This window comes from Capsicum annuum, chromosome 5, assembly GCF_002878395.1.
Source record: "Capsicum annuum cultivar UCD-10X-F1 chromosome 5, UCD10Xv1.1, whole genome shotgun sequence".
Classification (NCBI taxonomy): Eukaryota; Viridiplantae; Streptophyta; class Magnoliopsida; order Solanales; family Solanaceae; genus Capsicum; species Capsicum annuum.
Genome location: NC_061115.1, coordinates 5,122,875 through 5,142,774, shown reverse-complemented (window position 1 = coordinate 5,142,774; position 19,900 = coordinate 5,122,875). Strand labels below are relative to the sequence as shown.

General features: G+C 35.5%; 1 protein-coding gene and 1 pseudogene across 1 annotated transcript; both read right to left on the bottom strand.

Annotated features, from left to right (window-relative positions):
* Window positions 1–6,293: 6,293 nt before the first annotated feature.
* On the bottom strand, window positions 6,294–6,932 carry LOC124898867. The gene has a single exon (XM_047412940.1). The coding sequence runs from the start codon at window positions 6,930–6,932 to the stop codon at window positions 6,294–6,296; it is 639 nt and encodes a 212-aa protein (XP_047268896.1).
* Window positions 6,933–7,135: 203 nt separating this feature from the next.
* Window positions 7,136–11,170, bottom strand: LOC107872281 (annotated as a pseudogene).
* Window positions 11,171–19,900: the final 8,730 nt, after the last annotated feature.

Below are 19,900 nucleotides of genomic sequence, written 5' to 3'. Positions count from 1 at the left end.
TTCAAGTCATCCAACCCTTCAACAACACTAAAACAAAAGCTCAAATATTGGACCTTAGACTCAAGTGTACTAGAGAAAAAACAATCTAATACACGAAACTACTAAGACAATCAAAATAACACCTATAACTAGACACCAATTCGGCCAAACAACAAGAATGGACAGATTTGCTTCTTTTTGGAATTTTCAGATTTTCAACACTTATTATTTTTTTTTTCGACTTAGAGAGCCCAAGATTGGTAGTGTAGGAACACAACTAGCCTTGGCTCTGATACCAAATGATACCAAACGGTATCTAAAAGAGCACGAAACAGTCCACAATTGCACAAACAGTCCACACGTACAAGACACTTAACGGAAACAACAAACACCAAACTTAGATGATAGAGAATATATTTAACTTGACGCAAGGATAAATCATAATGAAGAAACTAAAGAGTGTATTAATATTCTAAAACCTCTACAAAACAAGTTAAAAAGTACCACGTTCTTACGGAACACAAGAGAAGCTCGGTTCCCTCAAGCACTCTCGTTTCTAGCCGATACACACAACACAAGAAGAAACCATTTCTTGTGGTGTAAAATGGTGGTATACTCTATTTTTGAGAGGACTATGATGTTCAATAGTACAAGTGATTTTTAAGAATAAGCTCACCAAGAGACAAGACTAAAGAAACACCGTAAATAGTCTTTACAAAAAGGATGACAAAAGGACCCCTTTGCCTTTAGTGAAAGGGGAGGGTGTGGAGTGTTTGGGACAGCCTTGGGGGTGTATTTTGGGCCCCTAATGACATCCCCCACATGTCAATACATACACTTCCTTGGGCGAGTTTGTAACAAGCTCAACCACGTCCATTTTCATAAACACGCCTTGAAGCCTTTGTAGTTCCCGAGCTTGACTTCTAGTAAATGGTCTAGAGCCCATGACACCTGTATCAGTTGGAGAGAAAAATAGAACTTAACAAAGAAAAGAAAGAGCAGAAAGCATTATAAAGTTTCATTGATCACTGCCACATTTATTCATAAGAATATCCTACTTTAAAGCTGTATTTACAGCAACTGGTACAACTAATCTGTAGCTTTTGAGGCACTAATATTAACACTCCTCATTGAATCAAGAGCTGTAACACCAAGTTTTCGCTGAGAAACTCAAATCTTGCTCTAAGTAGAGACTAAGTTGGCAATCTGTTTAGCATAAATACTGCGGTATTGGTAGCTTCAGCCAAAAATTTCTTTGGTATCCCTTTCTGATATGAGTACGATCATGACCATGGGAAATTTTTGAGTATTTTGAAGACTAACTAAAAGAGTGCACAAGTCCAAGTGTTAAGGAGGCCCAAAACCGTCCCTAAGGAGCACTCAATGGGCGACCATTTTGAAGACTAGTCATTAAAGGGTCTTTTATTCTTTTGTCTCTTATTTTTGTAAAGTAATATAAATAGAACATTGTAGGGTCTTATTATTTAGTTTTGAATGTTATTGAAAGAAACTTCTCTAGAGAGAGTGAGAGCAACCGTAACTAGGATGATACTAGTGTGGAATCACTAGTGTTGCAAAACATTGTTAGAAACCTTGGTGCTTGAGTGGTGGACGCCCTCTTGTGTCATCGTAGATTGTTAGTGTTGATATTACGAGTGTTAAGGTCTTGGTATTTAATATATACCTTGGTTCTTATTGTTTGTATATTGTATGTCACACTTCCTATCTTTTGTTCTTGTAAGTGTTGTACTAGTTTGTAGTTGTTTCTAGTGAAGCCGTGTGTTTTTGTTGCATTGTTCTTGTGTTCTTTTCTTATTATTATCATCTTGTTCTGCTGGTGTAGCTGCTGTTTTGGTGTTGAACATCTTGCAATCTTAGGTTCTTGAGTTGTCATCTTATAGTCGTTTTGTGTCTTGGACCTTGTGGACTATTTTTGTGCAATTTGTGGGCTATTTTGGTGCCTTTATTGGTTGTTTATTATCATTTGGTATCAGAGCTAAGGCTGTTTGTGTTCCTACACTACCAATCTTGGGCACTCTAAGTCGGAAAAAAAAAGTTGAAGTGTTCTTGTTCTAGGTGTTGTTGTTGTTTGGCCGAGAATAGTGTCTAGATTTAGGTGTGTTTTGTTTGTCTTAGTAGTTTTGTGTGTTAGCTTGTTGTTCACTAACACCTCTTAAATCTAAGGTCCAAGATTTGAGCTTCTGTCAAGGTTGTTGTTGAAGGTTGGACAGCTAAGAGATTGATATTATTCATATTGTTCTTGAAGTAGTATTCAACAAAAGAGTTGTTTGATTTGAAAAGAGAAGAGAGAGACAAGGCTTTGTGTTTATCTTGGGAATACTTTCAAGACAACACCAAAGTGGTAAAGAAACAAAAAGCCTCCAAAAAGCTTAGTTACCAAAAGAGTGACAAACAATTTACAAGAAGAGCCAAAAGAGGAAAGGGACAAAACTAATACAAAAAGGTGTCTTGCCAAATTAGTGCAAGTTGGTGAAAAGTTGATAGGAGCCTTTTGACCCTTGAAAATAGAATCCAAAGTCTTGTCCACCTACTCCAAAACTGAAAAATTATCCCCAAAGCAATAAGATTGAACAATGCAAGTCTTGAAAACATCATACTTTAAACTTCAACAACAATACCAACGACCCAAAAAAAAAAAAATTATGGGCCATGCCAACAACAAAACTCAGGTTCTTGGACATTCCTAGATTCTTTCCTTGTCTCCATTAGTTTCGTATTGACTCCTATACTAGTTGACAACTAGTAACAACCTACAAAGTTGTGAACTAGTTTTTGAGTACTTCTTTCGTGTTAGCGTTACTTGTGGTGCTTTGTTCGTTTATAATTCGTAGTAGTTTTTGATTCAAGTGCGTACCAAACTTCTTTAAGTCTTCAAATGAAATTCCATTCCAACTCAAGAGAAGACTCATTCCCAAGTTCTCACAAGTTGATAGCCGGCTTGCAACGCTTGAAAGACCAAGTGAGGAAGCCGAGTGTGAAGTGTGTGTAAGAGTATTTTGAACTAACATTTGTTTGTTTTGTAGGTACAAGTGCAAATGGAACCCGAAACTTCCAATGCTCCAACCATGGACAATAATGTCATAAATGTTGTCTTGGCTAGTCTTGAAACTTTGTCTCGAGACGTGTCTAGGGTGAATGCAAATGTTGAGAAGTTGGGGTCGGATGAGGTTGGAGAGGGTGGAAAGCCAAAGGAGTTCTCAACCATCTACCCCTCATAATGCCTCACCTACTATTACTCCCGAATCCTTACACCAAAGGTTGTACCCACCAAATACTACAAACCAAGTCAACCTATACCCCCAAAGCCGTGAACAAGATGGACCAAGCCATCCCTCATTCCACCAAGTCCCACAAGAAGGACTTGGAACCCAAATGCCACCCTTAAACCTGAATTCCCCTCTCCAAAATCCTCTAATATAAAGACCTCCTCCATTAAATTCAAACCCACCTTACCAAATTCCACTTGTCCAAAATCCACCCATTTAAGAAGAGGGGTACGAAAGAGAGAACCGTAGGGAAGGATATGGAACCTATGATGATACTTATGTGATGGAAGAAGAAATAAGAAGAAGGCATAGGGATCAAAGAGGATACCGAAGGCATGGAGGAAGAGTTGGTCAATGGGACCAACAAGGAACCCGTCACCAAGATAGAGATGTAGGTCTCAATTTCATCAAAGTGAGCCTTCCTATTTTCAAGGGTGAGAGTTATCCCGAATCTTATCTTGCATGGGAATCATCTTGTGACAAGATATTCCAACTTAATTATCTCACCGAAGAAAAGAAGAGTTGTTATGCTATAACTCACTTTGAAGGGTATGCTAATACGTGGTGGGAGTATGTTAAACGATTTGAGAATGAAATGATTGAGGGATAACCTCCTCCTTGGTTTTGGTTGAAGAACCTTATACGACAAAGATACTTGCCCTAGAATTATAGACATGAGCTCCTTGCCAAATTGTACAATTTGAGGCAAGGGAGCAAGAGTGTCATGGCTTACTATGATGAATTTCAACAATTGATATTGAAACTAGATCAACAGGGATAACAAGTAAGTCATGACATTGTGCGCTTCAAAGTCGGGTTGAAAAGGACATCTCCACTTACATTACACTTCATAAGTTTGATACTATTGATGGAATTGTCCAAGTGGCATTGGAGGTTGAAAGTGAGCTTAAATAGAGCTCATTCATGACTGTCCAACCCGAGATCACCAAGGCTGCCCTAAAAAAGCCACCAAGTATGAAGGTAAACCAATTTCCACTTCCAATTCCACGGGATTTCAATGCTTCAAATGTCAAGGATGGGGGCACAAGGCTAGTGAGTGTCCAAACCGGATGAATGTGATCCTAAGGGAGGGAATATTATACTATCTTGGGGAAGAAGTAGTAAGTGAATCGACTAAGGTTGATGGCAAGCCTCAAGATAGAGAGCAAAAAGAGGTTGAAATACAAGATAAGGAAGATGGGGAAGATACATGGCCGTGTGAGGGACCGTGTGAATGCCTCTCTAAAAGAGGTGAGGTCGTGAATTTGTGGTCAAATTCCTCTTAAGATGGAGAGGATGATACGAGTACGATCATGACCATGGAAAATTTTTGAGTATTTTGAAGAACAACTAAAAGAGTGCACAAGTCCAAGTGTTAAGGAGGCCAAAAACCGTCCCTAAGGAGAACCCAATGGGCGGCCATTTTGAAAACTAGTCATTAAAGGGACTTTTAGTTTTTTGTCTCTTATTTTTGTAAAGTAATATAAATAGAACCTTGTAGGGTCTTAGTCTTTAGTTTTGAATGTTATTGAGAGAAACTCCTCTAGAGAGAGTGAGAGAAACCATAACTAGGGTGATACTAGTGTGGAATCACCAGTGTTGCAAAACATTGTTAGAAACCTTGGTGCTTGAGTGGTGGAAGCCCTCTTGTGTCATCGTAGAGTGTTGGTGTTGATATTACAAGTGTTAAGGGTCTTGGTATTTAATAATATATACCTTGGTTCTTATTGTTTGTAATAGTGTATGTCACACTTCCTATCTTTTGTTCTTGTAAGTGTTGTACTAGTTTGTAGTTGTTTCTAGTGAAGCCGTGTGTTTTTGTTGCATTGTTCTTATGTTCTTTTCTTATTATTATCATCTTGTTCTGCTGGTGTAGCTGCTGTTTTGGTGTTGAACACCTTGCAATCTTGGTTTCTTGAATTGTCATCTTATAGCCGTTTTGTGTCTTGCACCCTGTGGACTATTTTTGTGCGATCTGTGGGCTGTTTTGGTGCCTTTCTTGGTTGTTTGGTATCACTTTCTCATGAAGAAAACACCTTTTCATTTTCATTAGAATCCTATTTTTCCTTTCCACTACTCTGTTTTGTTGAGGAGTATAGGGTGCCTTTAGCTGATGCTCGATTCCTTTTAAAAATGATGTTTTCTGAGGTCCTCCTACATCTATGTGAACAAGTTATAGCTTATTCTTTGGCCTACATGATGAATTCTGAAAAGGAAGCCTTGTTTGCTTCCCATACTGACAAGCTTCACAAGCAGGAAAATTTTTCTTAAGGCTCAGGAGACCTTCTGCTAGTTGATTTATTTCATGAAGAATATGGCATCATGATGATAATGTTCGAGTCTTTTGTTGCATAACTCAGAATCATTTTCCTACCTGACAATTGTTGCTTGCTCATCGTTCAATAGATTCAAGGAAAAACTCCTCTCTCTCATCTTGACCTTGAACATCTCCTTATTATCAGAATCCTTGATGACACATGCTTTTTCTTCAAACAACACTTTGAAACCATTTTCAAGTAGCTACCCAACACTTAAGAGGTTTTGATCAAGATCAGGAACAAAGAAAACATTAGTTAAAAGTTTCAAACCTGTAGGGCTTTGAATTGTAATTGTTCCTTTGCCTTTTGTGTCAAGTTATTCTCTATTTCCAATTTTGACTTTGGAAATAACAGATCCATCTAGTTCTTTAAAGAGCTTTTGATCACTAGTTATATGATTTGTGCATTTACTATCAATCAACCAATTTTAGAAGTGTTTTTTCTAGAAAAACAAGTTGCTACAATCAATTGGTCTTCTTCATATTGATTTACAGCAGTCTTGGCTTCTTCTTGTTGCATTTGTGACTTGCATACCCTCTCCACATGGCCCAGTTGTTGCATTTGACATCTGGTCTCCACCAACATTTCTATTAAGTGTGATTTGTCTTTTTGCAACGAGGGCAGGGAGCCTGATTGTTGTAATTATTGCCTTGCCTTTGCTTCTGGTTCTTTTTCTTTTCCTCGTATGACTCATTCTGTGATTTAGCTTTTAAAAAACTTCAATAGAACCTTCTTTCCTCATTATTCTCCTTTTCTTCAATGCCTGCAAAGCATTAACAAATTCTGCTAAGGTAATGCTTGATAGATCCTTAGAATTCTCTAAAGAAGAGATTGTGGCTTCATATTTCTCAGGAAGTGTGACAAGAGTTTTTTGATCAATTCTTTCATCAGTAAAATCCTTACCAAACAATCTCACCTTTTTGGCTAAGTCAAGTAACTGATCTGCATAATCTTTTTTGGTTTCTGATTCTTTCATTCTCTTCATTTCAAATTCCCGAATCAGATTCATCACTTGCATATTTTGAACTCTTTCGTTTCCTTGGTATTCCTTTTCAAGATACTCCCAAATTTCTGCAGCAGACTTCATTTGCATAATTTTGGTAAGAATTAAAGGAGATACCGCTAAGAAAAGGCATGCTTTGGCTTTGGCTTTCCTTGTCTTTCCCTCCTTGTGATGTCTCATCTGATTCACTGTTGGATTATCTCCAAGAGGAGTTACTTTATAGTCCTCTTCTGCTGCTTCCCATAGATCTAGTGCTTCAAGATGAACCATCATTCTAATTGCCCAAGCTTGATAATTCTCACCATTGAAGACGGGTGGAATTAGAAAGCTTGTTTCAGAATTCATTTTCTATAAACTATTTAAGACAACAGTTTAAAGAATGGTTATATAGAAAGTAACTTGTGTTTTTTGATTCACTCTCTTCTCACGCCCCTCAAGATGGCAATCTTTGATACCAATCTGTTGGAGAGAAAAACAGATCTTAACAAAGAAAAGAAAGAGTAGAAAGCATTATAAAGTTTTATTGATCACTTCCACATTTATACATAAGAACATAACTGAAAAAGCTCAATAAAAGGAGTAAAATAAGCTACCATTATTTCTAATAATTATGACCTAAAGATAAGCAAAAGTAATAAAGCTGATTTTGCATGATTGCAACCTCATTTAATAAATTTAAAATCTGCAACTTTTGAGGCACTAATTGTTTGGTCAATTGAGGAACCAAAAGAAACTAATGAACTTTCAATTGATGAATTGCGGAGTTCACTATTGATTCATGAGCAGAAAACGAATCGACATAGTAGCGTGGAACAAGCTCTTCAAATCTCATCCAACTACCATTCTTCAAAGGGTGGTGGTGGGAGTCACTCGCACCAAAAATTTGAAGAAAATTCTTCAAATTATAAAGGAAGGGGAAGAAATCTTGACAACAACAATAATTCAGGTCATTATAAGCCAAAGTCAGTAGACAAGTCAAAGGTTGAATGCTACAGACGTCACAGGTAAGGCCATTATAAATCAGAATAGATTTCTTTATTAATGACCTATCAAGACAAGGAACAAACGAAGAAGGAAATTTAGCAGAATATATGGTTCTTAGACACTGGTTGCATAGTAGATTGAAACCTTATTTATTTCGAACTATCACATAAAACAAAATAGCTATTACAGTACATCAATTGTTACCGTTAACAAAATATAAAATCAGAAATGGGCAAGACAAGTATTAAACATGCTTATTCCTAAAACGTGGAATTTAAAAAACGATCAGAACAACAAAACAAAAGATTTTACTTTTCAAATATGAACTAAAGGTTCAGCATTTGGAAGCTAGCATTAGATGGTCCATCTGAGTAACCTTTATTTTCCTGCATATGCAAGATAAAAGTAGAAGTCATCTTCTTGATTTCAAGGAGGTAAGATTTAACAAAGATGAGAAAATCGAACTGCTTAGATATTTTTAAAACATACTGCGACTGTTATGGATGTAGACCTTAAGGAAATTATTTCCCATGTCTTCTTGTTCTTGTTCTATCACTCTTGCAGAATCCTCAGCAGTAGTGCTGCAATCATGTATCTCAATTGATTCCAAAGTACAAATTTCCCCAAAATCAAATGGAGTTTCTTGTAGGTCGTAGCAATTCTTCAGAACAAGGCGTTTTAGATTTGGGAAGTTATCACCGCTAGCTTCCAAATACTTAAGATTTAGGTTGTTCAGTAACAACAACTTCAAGCTCTTGAACTTGTCTTTATCACTTATTCTCCATGCATCATCATCGGCTCGACAACTTTTAAGTTTGAGCTCTTCAAGATTTGGCAACCGTATAACAGTTGATAATGTCTTCCCAAGGAAAATCTGAACACCTAGCTAAAGTCAACCTCTTAAGTGATGGTGGAAAAACAAAGCTCAAGATTGGGGTGTACCAATGGCGAAGATTCCAGTACCACTTGAATGCTTCGAGTTTTGTCAAGCTGGACATATCTATGAGCCGATTGGGCAAACAGTTAAATCCGACAGGAATGATCAGTCTCTTTAGATTGGGAGTGCCAGAAAAGACTTCATTTGTACAACTGGCGTAAGAAAGATCGAAAAATCCCTCTAGATTTGGCATCTCCGTCGGTGTCACTAGATGCTTATTTAGAATACTTTCTCTTCTAGGGCTGGGTGAATAAGTGGCTTCCGCCAGATGTACATACCTCAAGTTCTTCATCATCCATATCTTCCCAGGTAGAGTTATGTCAAAATGATAACCACTACAGACTAGAGTTTGCAAATTCTGAAGCTCTAAGATTGATTCCGGAATATCTCCATCTAACTGAACTTGGAGATAGCTCAAACGAAATAACTTTGTAATCACAAGTGGACATAACCGGAACCTCAGATCTACATTTACGATGGCCAATACTCTGAGAAGGTTGAAACGATAGAAAAGTTCACGCATTATCGGAGTATCCCGAGAAGCTTAATATAAGGCGCAAAAAGTAGATGCAATAGAGAAAATAAGTAGATAGATCTAGCAACAGGGGTTAATAGCTTACAGAAATCATCAAATAAATAAGCCTTCACCAAAAAATCATCACCTGAACAAAATTGGGACTGAAAACTGAAGCGACGAACATTATGTGTTGGTGCTGGAAGAGTATGATGAATTCTCTCAACATGCATAAACTTTGTCATGTCAGCTTCTATCAATCAGAACTCATGCAGTAGATCATGTATTCAACATGTTTTTATCTCACCATGGAATCTCCTTTTCCTAGCTTGTATCAAGTTCCTGCTAATAAGGTCCTCCAAATAATTTATAGCCACTTCCTCCAAGCTTTTATGACTTCCAGTCGTCCTTACGAAACCTTCCGCGATCCAAAATTGGATCAATCTCCCAGTCTCAATCTGAAAATCCTCTGGGAAATCACCCATTGAAAGAAAACAAGGTTTTAGGTGATTAGGCAAGTGGTGGTAACTCAAACCAAGAATTCCTAACCATTTATCTGGATGACTGGTAACGATTTCACTTAAGGTTCAGGCAACAACCTTCCATCCTTGTAATGTCCTGGCCATTTTAGAAAGATATCCCTCAATCACAGAAATTGTTAAGGGTAGTCCATGACATTTTTCTGTTATTTCCTTTCCAATTTCTTCCAATTCATGAGGATAATCATGTTTTGGTCCAAACACCTTATCACGAAGTAGCTTCCAACAGTTTTCTAAATTCAAGAGGTTCATCTCATGAGGGCTACTAGTATTTGCATACATCGCCAGCTCAGTTTCGCTTGTAGTCAATAAGATCCGACTACCATTATTGTAAATTGGAAAAATTCCTCTTATACTATCCCAAACATCTGTACTCCAAATATCATCAACAACAACAAGGTATCTTCGACCCTTTAGGTTTTTCTGCACCAGGTCGGCTAGTTCACAATCATCCATCTCATCATAATCTTTTGAATTGGCAATAACTGTGTGCTTTGAAATGCAATGTAAAGCTTCTAATAATACATTTCTAACTCTAAATTCTTAAGATATTGTAACCCAAGCAAGAATGTCAAAGTGATACCTGATTGGGAGATGATCATAAGCTTTTTTAGCAAGTGTTGTTTTGCCAATGCCACCCTTGCCTGTTATTGTGACAATGTCTAGATCCGACAGTCGTCCTATCAATTTTTGAACTATGATCTCCAAGTCATGATCAAGCCCTTGCACAATATCATCTTCCAACTGATCTGACAGCATCGGATGACTTGTTGAAGAAGTGCCAATCAAGGAATCCCCGGATAATTCAAGAATTTGATCAGCATCAGAAAGAATCTCCATCACTTGTTTCTTTGTTGTATCCATTTTTTCAACTACTGGTAGCAAATCCTTGTGCTGTAAAATTCCAAATGTCCAGCTTACGCCTTTGATGATATGAAAAATCTTCAGTTCAACAACATTTTCTGACTCATTAGCAGCAACTCTAATTTTTTCCTCCAAAGATTTGAGTTTTTCAGGGTTAACCCCATTCTTATTTCTAGTTTTTTCAAGAACTTCTTGGAAATATTCAGTAGTAGCACGAAAAAAATCAAGCATTTCAGCAGTGTGACTATGAAAGAGTTCTTGAATATTCTGTTGGTCAAGAGTTCGAAGAAGAGAAATTACAGCAGTATAAGCTGCCATCAAGTCAAATGAAGATGAATTGGAACTAAATAATTTTTGAACAGAACAATTAGCACTTATGTTTTTGTGAGGTATTCTAAATTCTAAAATACCTCCTTTGTGAAAAAAAGAGACACGTATGTTTTCACAGAGCAGGGCTGCCATGTTAGTGTTTATCAATAAAATATTTGAGTTACTAAAAAAAACTAAGTCAATGCCAATAGGATGCCAGAAAGCAATCGGTGTTGATTCATTTAATTAATGTTTTCTTACTTCCGATGGACAGTTAGCTTTTACCTAACATAAACAGCACCAATTATTGTTTATTTTTGTGTGATTGGAGAAAGCAGGCATCTTTATAGTTGAGTGTTGACTATCATCGGATCAGAGACAGCACGTAGGTTGCGTTAGGGTGTATCTGGGCAGGGCCGTCATAACCACTAGGCCACTAAAGCAACCGCTGAGGGCTCCCAAAGAATTGCGGATACTTATACATGTTTATTGAAATATCTATGCGTATAATCTATAATATATTAAAGGGAAACTTTGACTCCTAATTATTCTATTTAGCCTAAGTTTCAACTAATTATAATTCATAGTCCTCTTTTGCCTATTAATTATCCTTAATTATAATTGATAGCCTCTCTCATGTATTTTCTTTTTTTCTCTATTTTCTACTACTCTATTTTTTTTCCTTTTTCAATTTTTTTCTTCATTTTTTCTTTTCCTTTTATTGTTTTCATTCTTTTTTCTTTTTTTCCTTTTTATTTTTTCTCCTTATTTTTTGTTTTTTTGTTTATTCCCTATTTTTTTTTTTTCTCTTTTTTTTTTTTTTTTGTATTGTTTCTACTTCTTTTTTTCTTTTCATTTTTCTCTTTCTTTTGATTTGTGAACTAGCAAACACAAATATAAGTGCGAACTATAAAATACAAATACAAATGCAAATTATAACATACAAATATAAATGCGAACTATAAAATACAAATACAAATGCGAACTATAACATACAAATATAAGTGTGGACTATCATTTGTATTTTTTAATTATTGAAAAGAAACGATTGATTTTCTTTCTATGAATACTTGTTTGTATTTATTGACATGTGTTGTATTTATTGATACAAATAAATACAATCCAAATTTTCATATGTATTTGTATTTCTAAAATCATTTGTTTGTAATTGTATTTGTATCAAGTGATATTTTTTATTTACAAATATGAATGATAATTTTGACATACAAATACAAAATGGTACATTTGTATCAGATGGTACATTACATATTTATATATTTTAGAATCAAGATAATACAATTAATGCATTTACTTATTTGTATACAAATACAAATGATAAATTATACGTAATCACGTGTAAATACAATATACGATCAACTTACAAATACAAAACAATTCTTTAAAAATAAAAAGGCATAGATGAAAATAGAATACAAATACAAATATAATCTAAATATACAAATACAATAAAATCATAATACAAATATAATCCGATATAATATACAGTCAATTATAAAATACAAATATAAAACAATCCTTTAAAATACAAGTGCGAATTATATAAAATATAAATGATGGTGCGAACTGACAAATACAAATACAAGTGCGCACTATAAAATATAAATATAAACGCGAACTACAAAATACAAATACAAGCGTGAAATTTAAAATATAAATATAAATACAGTTGTATCAATGAATATAAAAATATAAATGATGGTGTGACTACAAATAGATAAACAATTGTGGTATTTACGTTATCATCCATGACTTGTGCTTGAGTAATCATATTTTTCAAAAATACAAAAAATATAAAATAGAATTAAAAAATAATAAAGAAAATAAGTACAAAAAAGAAAATTAAAAAAATAAGAAAGAGAAATAGAAGTTAGAGATAGAAGAGAGGAAAAAATAAAAAAATAAAAATACAAAAAAGAACAAGAAAAAACAAGGAAAACACGAAAAAGAAAAAATATAAAAAAATGATAATGAAAAAAAATGGTAGTGTTTTTGGGAGACTAAATATGTAGTGTACTTATGTTTTTTATGAATACAGTCCACTGTGTAAAAGTGAATACATACAACGGTTGTGATCGAATACAACGGCTAAATGGTACTATATTTATATTTTATATGAATACAGACTGTTAGAGTGCGTGCCCTACTAATTTTAATATTTTACTCTGCTGGTTGCCTCTCAGTTGAACAAGTAATCTAACCTGGTTGACAGAAGTAAAACTTGAACACAGTATTTTTACGTGAAAAACACCCGGCTCAAGAAAGGTATAAAAAACCACGACCTGTACCTCTACAGAATTTAACCCCGACTTCACTATAACTCTTGAGCCTCAACAAACAATAAATTACAAGACTTCTTGTAAATAGAAATTAAAACTTCTAACTCCTACTTCTACAAAACACTAATCTTCCCAAGATAAGTATTCTGAAGTCTTCGAGTTCCCTAACTTGAAGACTTTAATCCTAACTCAGTTTATACTATACTGAGACTAGAGATTACAACGCAATATAACTCAATGAACAACCTATTACACAAAGTCTATGACTCTAAGTAAGGGACCAGGTTGCTCCACTAGCTCAAAGTTATAGAACTGATTTGTTGTTTATTGACTATCTTTTCAGTGCTTGAGTGAAACACTTGAATGCCATATGTTGTATTTAAACCAACTCCTGATGGAGTCCTTCAGTTAATGTACTCTTCTATTTTCAATAAGACTCCCAGGTAGTTTCACTCTTTTGTTGCTGCCATCTCTCTCTCCTAGATTGAGTAGGACTCTTCTCCTTTATCCCTTAGTCTCCTTGATAAACTCAACTTCTGAATGCTGCAATTATCTTTTTCTTAATCATAGCAATTAACACAAATCTGAACTTCCTTGCTTATCCACTCTTGTCCTAATAGACTGTCAGCCTTGCATTAATTTCAACATGTAATTCATGTGACAACAGTAGTTTTACTTGTTTGGAACAGCTTGCACAACCTGTTTCATTCATATATCCATCATCAAAACCTTACATTCCCTAACAAATTCCACTTTTTTGATGATGCCAAACTTAACAGCACAACATCATTCACTCAATCCTGACATACTCAGTAAAGGATTCAAAATAGAAGATCACAAAATGAAACAGGTTAGTCAATTGAGTTATAATTATTGTATAATCTATTCTTCCCCCTTTTGACATCATCAAAAAGCCGGACCAATAAGTAAAAATAGTTGAATAATTCATGGCCACTGGGCTATCACTTAAATAATCAAGACTCAGGGCAAGAGAACAGCAATGCATTAAAATAACCAGAAGTAGATCATATTAAGGAAAAAGAATCCATTTCATTCACAGAACCAGATAAAATTATCATAACCCAATAACAACAAAAAAGAGAGACAATAGGGACTAGGAAACAACAAGGAATAGACTGAAGAAACTAAGAAGGGGCTTAAGTGAATGAGGAGGAGGGGATAAAGGAGGTCAGCTGTAACACCCACAAAAATTATCCATGCGTTAGCTCTTAGTAATATGCTTGTAGAGATAAAGACTAGGAAAAAAATTTATTTCTTAAGTGTCAAAGAGACTTAGTCTCATTTTTTAAATTTCAAAGTGAGTAAAGTTTAAACCATATATAATTTTCCTAATTTTGACTTTTTATCATGTGAGAAATTTAATGAGCTTTCCATCGATATAAGATTCGCCCAAATTTGATTTTCAAATAAAAGGTTATGGCTAATTTAAGTCTTAGTCGTAAAACACCGTCATTTTGGTGTTTGGCGCGTCGCGGAGAGGGTCTATTTAGCAATTGTCAAATTCCAGTAGCCTAGTGTGATTGTGGTGCATCGCGTTGAAGTTCTAGGTCCCAACCAGTGGGACAACGCGTTGGCTCCGCGTCGCGGTGGCCCATAAAATCGAGCTCCCAGTTATATTTTTATTCCATCTCATTAAGGGTATATTAGGTATTTCCACCCCCTTATCATCTTAAACATGGGATTTAATCCCAAAAATATCAGAATACTTTGAGAATCATCCAAATTACTCAAGAACACTCTCTAGGGTTTCAAACTAAAAACTCAAATAACTCAAGATTCAACCGTGGGTTTTTAAGATTGATTGAAGATTTGGAATCCCCAAATCATATATTTTGAGGTACGTGGGGTTTATCCTAAAAATACATGGGCTTGTTGAAAATACTCAATTATGATTTAAAGATTTTCAAGCATGAATTTGTTAAAGGGGGTTTGAAATCCATGATTTTATTATGCTTTATGCATGTTATTGATATTGTTGTTTTGGCCTTTAGGTCTCATCCCCTAAAATTGATTTACAAGTATATGTATATGTATGAAATTGAAATTTAAGATTTGTTTGAGATCACAGATTATGAAATCCCTCTCTTGTGATAAATTCAAGTTTATGATCTTATTATGAATGATTTGAAATGCATGATTTATGGTTTGAAATTAGTTTTCTCAATACCTTAGTGTTTGAGAATGATTTAGAGATGATGAGAAGGATCTTCTTGATATAATTACATCCTTGTTTTAAATGAGGAAGAGTTGCATGTGATTGAGAAATTTGACATGACCACCTTGTATTATTGAAATGCTTGACAAAGAGAGTTCCTTGCATGCGTTTACATATGACTTGCAAGTCAATGGTATGACGATAGCATAAGTATTGTATGCCATACCAGAGTTAGAGTTTTCAAATAATGCATGACTTAAAGAGTTAAAAATGAGCATAAAGAGAGTTAGGTGGTTGCCTGAAGAGGGCTAGAATTCAAGTAACTCTTAGCCTAAAATCATGATTTGCTGATTCGGGTATATAATTTTTTTACTCTGGCGACGGACGTGTGGTGTAGCAGAGTCAGAGACTCCAACCCTTGAGGCACACTTGGGTTGGAGGATTCTCCGCCGAGTCATTGGTAGATTCCATATAGCCCATGGAATTTTACAGTTGTAGGGTATACCACATAGTACAGAAGTAAAACAAAGAGTGTCACAGAGTTTAGATGATTTTACATAGTCTTTCAGAAATGCCCATGAGATTTCTTACTGTATGATATGTTTATGAACTGTCTTAAATTGCTCTCATATATGTTGACTATAAATTATTATTTTAGATTTGCTCTATGTACCAGTACAATTGTATTGACTCCCTACCTCCTAGGTTCGGAGGCTCAGTTTAGGGGTCTGGATAATCAGTAGAGTATTCGAGAGAGAAGTGATCCGTGCAGTGATGAGCCTTCTTTGTTCCAGAAGGCCTATTATTTCAGATTTTTTTATTCCATTGTTTTGGTCTACTGGGGGCCTTGTCCCAGTTTTCAGACAGTTGTCATTAGATTATGTAGTAGAGATTTCGCAGACTGTTCAGATGTTGTTTAGTTGATTTGGGATTTCATTCCTTATTATTAAACTAAATCAAGAGTATGACCATGTTTCTATATCAGATTATATTTTTGCATCTTCTTTTATTACCAGATAGAGTAGGACGCTCGGGCCTTCATGGTTCGGGATGTCCGTCATGGCCAAGCCCTAGTTTGGGTAGTGAAATTAACTTCCTAATAACATCAGCATTCTCAGCTCTTTCTTTTTCTAAATTGACTATGAGGGAAGTAATCTGAGCTTGAAGGACCCTTTTTTCATCCTCATATGCAGCCTGGGCAGCCTCCAAGGCATTCTGAGCAACCTCTACCTCACCCTTCTTTGCAGCAAGGGCATTCCTCAATCTTTGCACTAGGTTTTCAGGATTTCTCATAACAGCAGGTAACATGATCCTTTGTGGTATGCAGAGACAACACTTTGACAGGTACAAGAAAATCCTCAAAGACAGATGCAAGCTAGAATTCATATGGCAAAGTATGACCATTTGCATCTTGGACTAAGACCCTTTACATGTGCTTGATGATAAGTTGAAGAAGGTCTATTGGAATTTCAGTATCTAACAGTTTCATCAGAAAAAGATCAAGAAAATTGGCAACTATTCTTCTTTCCTATCTAGGAAGGATCATTTTGTGAACTATATCAAAATAAAATTGATAGAGGGGGGACATCTCATTCTTTAAGACCCTACGATGAGTAAGAAGATAGAGATTTCCGAAGAATTTCCTAGAAATATGAAGAGATGATGGAAGATTATCAAGAGGAGGCCAAGTACCCTTCACATAATGACCCCAGCCCCAGTAGGAATATTTAGAATTCTAGCAAGATCAACAGGATAGAGATTGATAGTTTTCCCATGAGTAGTGGTTGAGAACATCTCCCCAATGGCAACCCCATTTGTGTAAAACTCATAAACTTGGTCTTTTCCAAACTTTCTTTGATGATCACATTGCAGAAACAAGTGTGACCATCCTTGAGATCTCAACTTTATGACCAAGATATCTATATCAGGGCCCCTAAAACCAGTTACAACTCATCCCCTGTCTAACTTTAGTTTTTAAAAGTAAAGAGTGTGGGCTAATTGAGAAGCTTTGTCAACAAGGGTATCAATATCAATATTGAAATCAATATCAGGGTCAACCTTAGTAGAAGGAGCAGGGGGAGTATTAGGAAGAATCTCAGAGTCTCAGATGAGTCAGAAGGAACAGGTTTGTTTACCTATTTCATTGGACGAGAAGTGGACTTCTTAGGACTAACTTTGGAGTATGAAGAGGCTTTGATAGGAAGGGTGGATTTTGAGGAAGAGGAAGTCTTTGAAGTAGGTAGAGATGATGATTTATGAGACAAAGAGGGTTTTGGGACTTTAGCAGTGATTGTCTTCTTCTTTCTTTTGGATCGAGGAAAAATATCAAGAGAGGAATCATAAGGAAGTGGAGAAGCAGAAGTTGCTACCCATTTCTTTTTACTTGCCTTAAGTTCTTCTGCCAAAAAAGCATCTTTCCTTTGCTTTTTACCTCATATATGTGGAGTTCGAGGAGAAGGGAAAATAGGTGAAGGCTCCACTGGAGCATGGTCATCGACATTGATGGTGACAGAGAAGGGTTTCTATTTAAGTTTGGATTTGGACCGTCTAAGGATTAGTTCAGCAATGGGAATGTCATCTCGATCAATAGAAATATCATCTTGATCAAGAATTTAAAGAGGAATTGAAGGTGGTAGTGAAGGTTCAGATGATGGTGATGGGTTTGAAAAAAATTTGGGAAAGAGTTTTTAAAGGTTCTTGAACATCACAAAGTCTGATAGTTTCATAGAGATTGGGGGTGGAATGAGTAGAGAGAGAGTGATGTTTGGATGAAGGATGATGGCAGTGGAGAGACTGGTAGCAAATTTGGAGGAGGAAGAAGATGAAGAAGACACTATTGAAGAAGAAGTGATTTTTTTTTTATTTGTAGAGGTTGAAGAGGGAATGAAAAGTAAGGAGAGGGAAGAAACGTATTTAAGAAGGAAAAAAGGAAGATAAAACATGAGTGGAGTGTATGTGATGGAAGAAACATAATGATGAAGGGCTTCTATTATATTAGGAAAGGTCTAATAGCCTTTTTGAAGGAGGAAGGACTTTTGGTTTTGGCGGTTTAAGTGTAACAGAAGTAAACATGTAGGCAACCTATTTCTCTTTAAGCTACTATGGGTAAGCAATAATTATACCTGATTTCTGATTAGTTAATGAACAAAATTATCTTGATGTTCCAGTCTATCTACAAAATCAAGACATAGCTGAGTCAATTTACCCTAAAATCTTGGAATTAGGATACACAACTAAATATGTAAGAATGAATTAATCAACAATAACTTAAAGAGTAGCTTATTCTAGTCAATCATTGAGAGAGATTTATACAATTTTAATCATCCCAAAGGCTCACCTATTTTTTTCAAAGTGTTCTCTACTCAAAGCCTTAGTGAATATGTCAGCAATTTGTTCCTCAGTAGAACAAAACATAATTGATATAGGACCTTTTTCAATATTATCTCTAAGAAAGTGATGTCTAATATCAATATGCTTAGTTCTTTTATATTGAACAAGATTTTTGGCTATATTAATAGCACTTGTATTATCATAGAAAATAGGAACAAATCCAACATCTATGCCAAAATCCATAAGTTGTTGCTTAATCCATAATAATTGAGCACAACAAGAACCTATAACAACATAGTCAGCTTTAACAATAGACAATGCTACTGAATTTTGTTTCTTAGTTGATCAGGTAATTGAACATGATCCAAGGAAGTGTGCCATGCTTGTAGTGCTCTTCCTGTCAACCAAGTATCCTACATAATTAGCATTAGAATAACCAACCAAATTGAAATTACTACCTTTTGGATACCATAAACCAAGATCACTGGTTCCTTTGAGATATCTAAAAATCCTTTTTATAGATTTTAGATGAGACTCCTTAGGATTTTCTTGAAATCTAGCACATAATCCTACACTGAACACTATATTAGGCCTTTTAGCATTAAGATATAGCAATGACACTATCATCCCTATGTATATCTTTTGCTCCACATCAGGACATATTTCATCCAAATCAAGCTTTCTAGTAGTGGCAATTGGAGTACTGATTCTTTTGCCTTTTTTATAGAGAATCTCTTGAGAAGTTCTTTTATATATTTCTGCTGATGGATCATTGTTCCTGATATTGTTTATTTTATTTGCAGTCCCAAGAAGTTGTTTAGCTCCCCCATCATGCTCATCTTAAATTCATAACTCATAAGTTTGGCAAAGTCATGAGTCATGTTCATGTTTGTAGAGCCAAAGATAATGTCATCTATATACACCTTCACCACCAACAAATCTTTTTCATCAGTTTTCAAGAAAAGAGTGTTGTCAATTTACCTCTAGTATGTCCATACTCCAGTAGAAACTTTGACAGTCTCTCATACCAAGCTCTAGGAGCTTATTTCAACCCATACAAAGCCTTATCCAGTTTATACACATGATCAGGAAAGTCTTTGCTTTCAAACCCTGGAGGTTGTTTAACATATACTTCCTCTTTGAGAATACCATTTCAGAATGCACTCTTAACATCAATTTGATAAAGAATGAACTTTTTGTAGGCAGCAAATGCAATAAGTAATCTAATAGCCTCAATTCTACTCACAGGAGCAAAGGTCTCATCAAAATCTATGCCTTCTTCTTGATTGTATCCTTGGATCACCAGTCTTTCCTTGTTCCTTGTAACTGTTCCATGCTCATCAACTTTATTTCTGTACACCTA